This window comes from Pan paniscus, chromosome 10 (assembly GCF_029289425.2).
Source record: "Pan paniscus chromosome 10, NHGRI_mPanPan1-v2.0_pri, whole genome shotgun sequence".
NCBI lineage: Eukaryota > Metazoa > Chordata > Mammalia > Primates > Hominidae > Pan > Pan paniscus.
In genome coordinates this window covers 121,054,588-121,065,980 of record NC_073259.2, presented here as the reverse complement: position 1 = coordinate 121,065,980, position 11,393 = coordinate 121,054,588, and the positions used below count along the sequence as shown (strand labels likewise).

Sequence of the window (11,393 nt, the reverse complement as noted above, 5' to 3'; positions counted from 1 at the left end):
ATTTTTTAAAATTTTTTGGTAGAAACGGGGGTCATGATGTCACCATGTTGCCCAGGCTGGGCTCGAACTCCTGGCCTCAAGCGATCTTCCCACCTCAGCCACCCAAAGTGCTGGGATTACAGACCTGAGCCACCACGCCCAGCCCTTCATGAGTATTTTTATTCCTGAACCATTTGAATGCATGTTGCATGATTTATGTCCCTTTACTCCTAAATGCTTCAACCTATATCTCCTAAGAACAAGAATATTGTGTTACAGAAGCACAGAACAATGGTCCAATTCAGACTTTTATCATTGATACAATGCTATCATCTCATAACATATATAATAAATATAATTTTGTATAATTTATATAATATATAATTTATATAACATATATAATAAATATACGTTTATTATATAAATATTGTATAAATATATATTTTGAGACAGAGTCTCACTGTCACCCAGGCTGGAGTGCAGTGGCACAATCTCGGCTCACTGTAGCCTCAACCTCTCAGGCTCAAGCGATTCTTCTGCCTCAGCTTCCTGAGTAGCTGGGACCACAGGCACACACCACCATGTCTGGCTAATTTTTGTATTTTTTTGTACAGGTAGGGTCTCACCATGTTGCCCAGGCTGATCTCGAACTCCTGGGCTCAAGTGATCTGCCTGCCTCGGCCTCCCAAAGTGGTAGAATTATAGGTGTAAGCCACTGCATCCAGCCATAAATACATTCTTATATTGAAAAATTTACCAACGATTCCAATACTCTTCTTTATAGCATCCGCACCCCCGACAACATCTAGGCTCACACATGACATTTAGCTGACGTATGTGACAGACGTGTTTCCTGGGAAGCCCACTAGGAAAGCAATGGTGATGTTTTTACTGGGGGAAGTTTCCTCGGCGTTCATTCTTGAGGTATTTTGATGGCGTAAGTTGAGTAGTTCCCTGCTTGTGGCCCATCTAGTCTGTCCCTATGAACACCAAGATTTAAGGGTCATCTCCATGTTCTGCAGGCCAGCCCCTCCTGGCCAATCCTGGGCCCTACCACTCATGGTGAGCACTGTGTCCCCTAATGGGTGCCATCTCCTGGCCTCTCTTACTCCAGGGTTCCACCATCCCTTTTGCTATCAGTGAGCCTAGCTCCCAAGGGGCCTCACCCACCACCCTGTGATGGCATCCCCTGCAGAGGAGGCTTTCTGAGCTTCTCCGTGATGCTGGCTGGTGTTCTCTTCCTGGTCCATTCCTCGTGGCCTTGGTAAAGGGGAATCTTGGCTTTTCCATGGAAGATCGTCGCCTCTGGCTCCCTGGGCCTTATGCAGCCTTCCCAAGCATTCCCACTTCCCTGACCTTTCATCGCATCTGCCACCGTCTCCCCTGGCAATTCTGGCATTTGGATCTCACTTAGCATGGCCTCCTACTTTTTCCCCTCTTCTAGGAGCCCTCCTGGCAGCAAGTTTACACCTTCTCCTGGAGTCCTTGCCAGGTTGTGCAGCCCTGAACTCCCAAAGGACTTCCGAATCAATAAACCCTTTCCTATCTGACCTCACACTGCAGCCCCCTGATAGAGCACCCTCAAGGTTGACTCCTGCACAAACTCACCCGACTTCTGCTGGTCATGCTGGCGTGGCCCTCCAGCTACTTTGGGATATAGGCCCTTTCCTCCCCTATGAGGCCCGTCACATCCCTGGCTTGTTTATGCTGGAATTTAAGCCTAGTCACAACCCTTGTGGGCAGGAGAGGAGGTGGGCACAGGGACAAACGTCTTGTGGATGCCTCTATAGGGTTTCCAAGCAAGGGAGGAGGGTTAGCTCTTAACAGGGAGGGATGGATAGGTCACTTTTACAGCTCTAGGAGTCAGAGGAATCTGAGGATTCAAGATTCTCAGTGGGACCGGGGTGGTGGCCCTTGCCTGTAATCCCAGCACTTTGGGAGGCTGAGGTGGGCAGATCACTTGAGGTCAGGAGTTCAAGACCAGCCTGGCCAACATGGTGAAACCCCGTCTCTACTAATAACACAAAAATTAGTCAGGCGTGGTGGCATGTGCCTGTAGTCCCAGCTACTCGGGAGGCTGAGGCAGGAGAACCACTTGAACCCAGGAAGTGGAGGGTGCAGTGAGCCGAGATTGTGCCACTGTACTCCAGCCTGGGCGACAGAGCAAGACACTGTCTCAAAAAAAAAAAAAAAAAGATTCTCAGTGGCATCAACCTGTATGTTCCCATTCTATGTGTCAGGGCCCTATTCTTTTTTACCATGTAGGGTCCTGACCACATTGAGCAGACCTGATAATTTTGACAGCATATCATCACTTTCTCATCTACCCACGAGGATGGCTATAATCAACATGATGGACAATGAGTGTTGGCAAGGATACAGAGAAACTGGAACTTTCATTCACTGCCAGGGATGGGTGTGTATAAATGGTGCAGCCACTGTGGAAAACAGTCTGGCAGTTCTCAAATGGCTAAACATAGAGTTATCACGTGATCCAGCAATTCCACTCCTAGGTATACATGAGGGTTAATTTTATGTGTCTACTGGACGGGGTTAAGGGACGCTCAGATGGCTGGTAAAATGTTATTTCTGGATGTGTCTGTGAGCATGTTCCTGGAAGAGATTAGTATTTGAATCTGTAGACTGAGTAGAGAAGACAGCCCTCACCAGGGTGAGTGTGCATCTTCCAATCCACTGGAGGCCTGAATAGAACAAAAAGAGGAACAGCAAATTTTCTCTCCCTGCATGAGCTGAGGCATCTGTCGTCTGCACTCGAATATTGATGCTCCTGGTTCTTGGGCTTTCAGACTTGGATTGGGACTTATTCCAGCAATCTCCTGGTTCTCAGCCTTCTGAATTGGTCTGAAACTACAACCACTGGATTTCCTGAGTCTCCAGCTTGCAGACGGTGGATCACAAAACTTCTCAGACTCCATAATCACACAAGTCAAACCCTCATAATAAATCTCTTTATATATCTCTTTCTCTATTCTAATGGTTTGGTTTCTCTGGAGAACTCTGATTAATACAGCACACAGATGCTCCTTGACTTATGATGGGGTCATCAATCGTGGATCGCCTTTTATATGTAAGAAAAATGAAAACATATGTCTGCACAAAATCTCATACAAGAGTGTCCATAGCAGCTATTAGTCATAATAGCAAAAATGCAGCAAAATAGCAAAAAAGTGGAGAATATCCAAATACCTATCAATGGAAGAATGGATAAACAAAATGTAGTCAATTTATGCAGTGGAAATGTCTTTCGGAAATAAAAAGGAATGAAACCCCAACATATACTATAACATGAATGAATCTTGAAAACATGTTAAGTTAAAGAAGCCAGACACAAAAGGCCACATAGTGTATGATGCCATTTATATGAAATGTTGGCAATAGATGAAGTACACAGCAGATTGGCGGTTTCTAGGGATTAGGGAGAGAATGGGTTGGAGGAATGGGGAATGACTGCTAATGGGTTTCAGGGTTTCCTTTTAGGGTGATGAAAATGTCTGGAATTATTATGATGAATGCATCTGTGATATGGCTCTAGTTATGAATATGCTGGATATAAGTCTTATGAATAGACACCAAGTATAAATCTTATGAATATACTCACACCACTGAATTGTACACTTTAAAAGGGTGAGAGCTTTATGGTATTGACTTATATCTCAATAAAAACTTTTTAAAAATTAAACACACACACACACACACACACACACACCAATTTCTTTGGAGTCCTGCATTTCTTAGGATTCAGTTCTGGACTTGGTCTTCACTTTCTCTGCCTTCTGGCTGCAAGAAATGCAACCCTCTTTTACCACCAAGGAGGCCCTCTGGCTCTCTCACTTAGCTTTCAACTGCTGATTGATTGCATTTAGCTTTTTACTACTTTTTTCCCCAGAGTCTTGGAAAGAGCCACCTAACTGCATTGGTCTATTTACGTACCAGCGCCATGCTGTTTAAATATCAGAGGCTTCATAGTATGTTTTAATATTGGATAAGACTAGGCCCTGCTCAGAACTCTTCTTTCCCTGTGTTTTCCTAGCTATTGCGTGTGTATTTTTCCATAAGAACTTTAGCGTCAACCTATCTGGTTCCATCGAAAAGCATATGTGGGTGTTTTTAGGGTGACCATTAAGCCTATCAATCAACTCAGGGAGAACTGACATCTTTATGCAGTCAAGTCTTTCTATCTGAGGGTGTGGCTAGACCGGGAAGCCCCCAAAAGTTACAGTGGGGCCAATATGCCAACAGCAGGGTGGCCATTGCCAAAGACTGAGGGCCTGGAATGAAATACACCCCTGTTCAGATGAGCAAGCCCTCCTCTCTGCCCTACCCAGATGACAACCACTCCTTGTATCACGCACCTGAGTTGCTCTGGTTCCCACCATCTCATAATTACTCTAATTCTGGAGCCATTTTGCAGGGAGGCCCAGAGTCTGTGTGGTGGGAATGGAAGGTACCCAACTGCAACCTGCCACCTGGTCTTCCCAGGAGCATCACTGGCTTGTGATGCCCAGGCCAGGGCCACTCTGCTGCTGGACAACTTGGCAGAGCAGGTCTCTGCTGCCCACCAGAACTGGCCCTGAGCTCTTGGATATGTGTGTGGCAGCAGCCAGGGCCAATCCAAGAGGTGGAGTTTGGGGTCCTGAGAGTTCTAGCTTTGGATTACCAGGCAGTATCGATGAGGTGAGTCTAAGATGGTGCCCTTAGCGTTGGTTCAGCACCAAGACGGGGGACAGGGATGGAGGCTGTCAATATGGCATAGGTATTAGAAGCCCTGTCCTCTGTCCCTTCACCTACTCTAGTCTCTGTAGGCTGAGCCAAAGACGGCAGAGAACAGGTTCTAGGTGAATCAGAGGAGCTGCCCTTGGTCGCTCACCTCTCTCCAAGAATGACAATAATGAGGGAAGGCTCGTCCCATCCCATTCAATCTAGCATTCCTAGCAGGTAAGTTTTAACAGTGGTTTGTGGAGAGTCAGGCTGTCTAAGACACTCCTGTGGAGCAGAGAAGGGATGTTCAGTGGCTTCCTTTCTTTGTTTCCTGTTCCTTCCTCTGAGATAGACCCGCTCCCTCATCCACGCAACAGATGGCCAGGATGCATCTGCTGGGGACTCCACCCCCTGGCACTTGGCACCCATTCAATCATACATGTCTCAGACTCCTCTGCAGCCAGAGGTCTGGCTGTAATTTAGATTCTGCTAAGAAAGGGAGGTGGGATCCGTCTTCCCGCAGCTCTGGCAGCTGGCCATCCCTGATGGATGTTTGTGGTTGCAGGAATCTAACCTAGGTCTCGACTCCAGTTTTATCCACGTGGGGCAGTGATGGCAGGGGTAGTGGTGGCATTAGCAGTAGCAGTGGCTGCTCTCTGACCTCTGATTTGGCTACAGTGGTCTAATCTTGAAACCAATAGTCCAGTGGTGGCCTCTGCCTTCTGCTCCTCCAGCCTTTCCAGTGATTTAGATAAAATCCCTTTCTGCCTAAGATTCCTAGAGTGCTTTCTGTTTTCTGGGCTGAACCTTGACTAGTGTGGACACTGTTGTTGGACTTGAGGTCAGGAGAGCCTCCTGGATGGACCTGGTGGGCCTTGCTCTGGAGGGCAGAGAGAAACAGGCTGAGCACGGTTGTTTGGCCACTGGCTCAGGTTTAGGCTGTGGGGATGCAGAATCTCAGCATGTTAGGAGAGAAAACAGGGACCCAATAGAAATTCAGGAAGGCAAACTGAGCCACAGCATCAAGATGTGTAAACTAGGGGAGGAGTGCAGCATAAAAGGTGAAGAAAAGGAGGCCTCTCATGAAGAGGCATCCAATTAGGTGTCCAACAAGAGGGTCCCCATAGCATGCATGTCCCAACTCCCTCTGTCTGTGTCTGTGGCAGACAAAGTAAGCCAATATGGGCATGCTCTCCTGCTAGCAACTGAGCTCAGAGGGCTCTTCAATAGCCCACATATACACTGTAAACCTGCAAGCACCTTCTTTTTTCTGCATCCAGTGCAGACATTGCTAATCAATCATGGCACTTGTACCACCACTTTCCTCTACTGCATCCATGGCAGACATCACTAATTGATTAGATAATTCTTCTCAGCTAATTGGCCATTCTTTAAAACCCTTCAGAAGATAAGGCTCCAGGTAGCCAGTACCAAATGACTGTGGCTGACAGATGAGATGGGAACTCTCTGCCATCCCTATATAAAGTATTTAGATTTGGCAAGGAGAGGCCAATGGGAGGAAGGGATGGATTGCAGCAGGAGGAAGGATGTGAGCTAATTTGCATGGGCAGAGAGGAGTCAGGGAGGAGGGGGCATTCTCAGCTGGGTGGGAAGCAGCAGTGGTGGTACGAGGATAGAGTCATGGCAGTGACAGAGAAGCTGCAAACGCAGGCTGGTGTCAAACCATGGAGTCTGGATCCTAGTGTGTAAGCCATGGGAGGCAGGGGAGTGTGTGAGCTGGGAGAGCAGATTCACTAAAACACACACATGCACACGTGCGCACACACACGCACACATGTGCTCACACACACACGCACACAATCTCTCTCATCTGGTAGGGGACCCTGAATTTCCTCATGCTGAGGGCTGGTGTCCGTCTTCTCTTCATCCAGTAGGACTGCTGATTTTCTCGACTTCACACAGCAGCCTGGGGAAGTATTATAAGAGATGTTGGTAACCCCATTCTTTCTGCAGAAGCTGAGACCACACAGCCGGATGGGAAAATGGAAGCACAGGGGCATACCTGGGGCCATCACTGGGCCCTGCCCCTTTAGTGGGAGTCATGTCCCTCCCCTGACCATGCTGCCCCCTTACCCCTAAAGGGTACTTCCTTTGGCACCACAGATCTCTCACCTTCACTGGCCATGGCTGGATGGGGATGCCATTCCGTCCCATGCAGCACAGGGCAGATGTGCAGGCTGCAGCTTCCTTGGCCAGCAGGTCCCAGCGGGCATTGTGGCCCAGGTTGCCTGTCGGGTCAGCCGGATCCAGGATGATAGGCCTGCAATTCCCACCCAGGGTCAGTCTTATTCCTGGCAACATCTAGGTGTCCACCTGTGGCACTGGTTGGACTATTTTCCCCTTTTATCTAACACTTTGCAGGGGCTAGAGCCAGGGCTCAGAGATTCCTCAGTGCTCTCCTATACACTACAGGGCAGGTATAGAAAATAAGACACACATGGCCACTTTGCCATTCTGCATTCAGGCAAACATTACTAATCAACCACGGTGCTACTGCTTACCCCTTCCTTATTCAGGGGAGGCATTGTTAATCAATCACAACACCGGTTCCACAACTCTCCCTTCCTGCATCCATGATACAGGTTGAGTATTTCTTATCTAAAATGCTTGGGACCAGAAGTGTTTTGGACTTCAAATTTTTTCAGATTTTGGACCTTTGCCTTACTTACCAGTTAAGAATCCCTAATTTGAAAATCCAAAATGCTCCAATAAGCATTTTCCTTGAGCATTTTTTTTGGTGGTCAAAAAGCTTCAAATTCTGGGCCATTTTCAGATTTTGAATTTTTGCATTTGGGATGCTCAACCTTTGGACACTACTAGCTGGTTAGCCTACTCTTTCCAGCTGAGTCAAATCACAACCTTAGAAGCTTTTTCAACACATCATTCTAAGTAGCCACTCCCCACTGACTGGAGATGCATCTTGAGTTTGCAAAAGCATCTCTGTTATCTCTGTACCCATTTCAGAGGTAGGCAAAATCCCAAAGTATGAAACATGCTTATGGCACCTAGGTGGGTTCACAGGTAGGGTGGTCAGATTTAACAAGTACAAATACAAGGCTGGGCACAGTGGCTCATGCCTGTAATCCCAGCACTTTGGGAGGCCTAGGCAGGCAGATCACTTGAGGCCAGGAGTTCGAGATCAGCCTGGCCAACATGGTGAAACCCCTGTCTCAACTAAAAATACAAAAATTAGCTGGACCTGGTGGCGTGCGCCTGTGGTCCCAGCTACTCAGGAGGCTGAGGCAGAAGAATTGCTTGAACCCAGGAGGCGGAGGGTTGCAGTGAGCCAAGATTGCGCCATTGCACTCCAGCCTGGGTGACAAAAACAAACAAACAAACAAACAACAACAACAACAACAAAAAACCAGGATGCCTAGTTAAATTTGACTTTCAGATAAACAGTGAATAAATTTTTAAGCATAATTATGTCTCAAATATGGCATCGAGCATACTTATACTAAGAAGTTATTCATTGTTTATCTGAAACTCAAATTTAACTTGGGGTCTTGCATTTTATCTGGCAACCCTATTCCTGGGTGACCAGAAAATTGACCATTTGTCCCTCAGGTGCTACGAATATAACTTCTAGGAAGGAATCCGTTCTAGGAAGAGTGTTTTCCCATCTCTGCTCTGCAATCTAGAAAGTGGGGAGAGTGAGCGATCCCAGGTTTGAAATTCTGGAACATTGGGGGTAGACCTGAACCTGGGCTTCTGAAGCTGCTGTTTCAGGAAGTCTCCAACAGTCTTGTCCTTGGCGTTGTAGTTGATGGTCCAGTAGATACAGAGCTGGCGGTACTGGGTGACCAGCTCCAGGACCGTGCGGAAGCCCTCAGCCATGTTGAACTGGGAGTCCTTCCCGCCCTGCTCCCAGGCATACACAGTCAGGAGTTCCAGCCCGTGCTGTGGGGGTAGGGAGCCTCTCCCCTTGGAGATCTTGGTACACTGGAGAACGAGAAGAAAGATATGTTGGTTCATATTGGCACTGATGAGGTACAGAAGGGATTATTCTGGACTTGGCAAAGCAACCCCAAAACTTTTATTGAGCACCTACATGTGCCAGATGCCTTGCCATGCATTATCCCATCACATCCTGTGACATAGTTTTATCACCCCCATCTTACAGATAAGAAAACTAAGGTCCCACAGCTGAGATATAGCACTCTTTCTGCTCTGCTCCACCAACCCAGGATCTTGGCCAGGGCTGGGCCCTGCTTCCTCCCAGGAAAGTGCTCCAGAGGCAGAGCCCAGGGCAACTTAGGAAGGTGGCCTATCCATGTGCCGAACCTGCTGGTACCAGTGCTTCACCAGCCGGATCAGGCTCTTCAGCTTGGTAGGGCGAGAGATGATGAAGTCCCGTTGTAGCTCTGTGAAGCAGGTGGAGTACTCGCCCGCATTGCTGTAGCTGTGGATGAGGTCGACGTAGACTTGAGAGCTGGGCCTGGAGCCAGAGACCAGCTGGCCTGGAGATGGGGAGATGGTTACCATCACTCCGGCTCCCATGGTGTCCCAGTGGGGCCAACTTAGAAAGGACTTCTGAGATCTCCTACCTCTTGGGTGTTTTCCTAAGGGTGGTCTGGGATCCACTGGGAGGCCACAGGGTGTTTTTAGGTGGAACACAGATGTGGCATGATCCACATTAAATCCCTGGTGACAGTCATACTCCCTTTTCTGCTCCCTTTCAAACCATCTGCTTACCTGTCTTGGAAAAAGTCTCAGCTGGGAGCTAGCCTGTCTTTAACACCTCTCTAATACTTACTTATCTTTCTGTCTAACCGAGGGAGGGCAGGCCTCAGTCTTACATCCTCCTGCAGGTAACAGAGCTGTGTATGGAGTTGACATCACCATTCTGGTTACATTGCACTTAAAGGCATTCCTTAATATCCAAATTCTTGCTCTCTGAACTGAAGAACTGAATAGATTCAGATAAATTTCTGGGCTGGGTGCAGTGGCTTACGTCTGTAATCCCAGCACTCTCGAAGGCCACTGCAGGAGGATCATATGTGGCCAGGAGTTTCAGATCAGCCTGGGCAACATAGTCATATCCCCATCTCTACAAAAAATTCTATAAATTAACCAGGTGTGGTGGTGTGCACCTGTAGTCCCGGTTTCTCAGGACGCTGGGGCTGGAGGATCACTTGAGCCCAGGAGTTTGAGGCTGCATTGAGTCATGATCGTGCCACTGCACTCCAGGCCGGGTGATAAAGTAAGACCCTGTCTCTTAAAAAAAAGTTCTGCATGAATCCCTCCCTTGGCCACCTGCTCCCTCAAACTCAGAAACCAAATAAATTCGGATACAAGGGACTTTCTCACTCTGAAAACTGCTAATCAAACTGAGAGTTGAAAAGATATGAAGAGAGTTGTGTCTATTTTGTTCAAGGCTTTATTTTTGGTGCCTGGAAGAGCACTGGGCACAGAGTAGATGCATGTATTGAATGAACTGAATGAATGGATCTGCAGCAGGTGGAGGAGGCGGGTGGCACACAAACCATTCAAAGCTGGGAATGTGCAAGAAACATCAGTGTCCTTACTGTCAGATGTGAGATAAAGACACTGGGGCTCAGGACGGGGAAGTCCCTTGTTCAAGGTCATCCAGCATGTTGGTGAAATTGCTCGGACTGGAACCCAGCTTGAGGCCACTGTTAGCCCACAGAGTGCCTGCGCAAATTAGAAAAAGGCGCCCTCTTCTTTAGATACTTTGCAGGAAAGTTGTGATGAACATACACAACTACAATGCCTGCAATGATGCGAACAGATGTGGCCTGGTTGTGTACTGTGCAACCTCTACAACTGCCCATGGCGGCCCTGCCTCTGTATTTCCCCCTCTCAGGTCTACGCCAGGGCACCTCACCTAGGGCGTCAAAGGCTGGCAGCACATCAAAGTCCACACTCTGGTCCAGCATCGTCTGGGATGTCAGTGAGAAGCTCAGCACGCGGGGATTCTCCCATTTGGAGACTTCAAACTTGACCTCGAACTGCCGCTCCTGTTGACATGCCTCCAGCTGGGCTCGGATCTCGGAGATGATCTCGGCCCGCTTGTTGCCCTGCTCAGTGAACTGGCTGAAGCAGCTGAGGAACACCACGAGGTCGGCATCTGAGCGGCCTCGCAGAGCTGTGCCTTTGGCTGAAGAGCCACCCTGGAGAGGACATGGCAGGTGGCTCAACCCTTGAAGCATGGCTTAGCCTGTCGGTTCTGGACTGTGAGTTAGAAAACCTACTGTGTGACCTTGGACAAGTCATCTAACCTCTCTGTGTTAGATCTTTAATATGGTAAGAAAGACTGTATTTAAGATTGTAAGAAAAAGAAGCGTGCAAGAGGTAAGTTTAAACCCTTCAACAAATGCAGAATTTCTCATTCCATCATGTTTTGTGACTGGAGAGGATTTGAGAAGTGTTTTGTTTGTTGGTTGGTTTTTTGGGCCTGCAGCTCCCAAGCCTGTCTGCACCTGGAAGGCTTTTACCAACGACTAATGGCTGGCTCCCGCCCCACAAGACTGTGATTTAAGTTTTCCTGGGTTGGGGCTTGGGCATCAGCATATTTTTAGAAAACTGTAATTCCAAGGTCAAGCCAGGGGAGCCAGAGTTGAGAGCCAGTGATCCAAGCCACTCTCCTCAAGTGTTAGAAATCAGGAACGTGAGGATCAGAGAGGGGAAGGTACATGCCTATGGTCACACAG

At 48.0% G+C, this 11,393-nt stretch overlaps 1 protein-coding gene across 2 annotated transcripts in view; it reads right to left on the bottom strand.

Annotated features, from left to right (window-relative positions):
* Positions 1-274: 274 nt before the first annotated feature.
* Positions 275-11,393, bottom strand: part of OAS3 (2'-5'-oligoadenylate synthetase 3) — a 38,062-nt gene continuing 26,943 nt past the window's right edge. The window contains exons 12-16 of one of the 2 annotated variants that reach the window (XM_055096200.2): positions 10,568-10,700; positions 9,004-9,179; positions 8,423-8,661; positions 6,832-6,979; positions 275-6,625 (exon numbers count right to left, since the gene is read on the bottom strand). In XM_055096200.2, the coding sequence (XP_054952175.1) occupies positions 6,614-6,625; positions 6,832-6,979; positions 8,423-8,661; positions 9,004-9,179; positions 10,568-10,700 (708 nt within the window). In that variant the 3' untranslated portion in view covers positions 275-6,613. Of the gene's footprint in view, positions 6,626-6,831; positions 6,980-8,422; positions 8,662-9,003; positions 9,180-10,567; positions 10,854-11,393 lie in introns of both variants that reach the window. The other variant, XM_034934564.3, reaches the window with a different exon arrangement.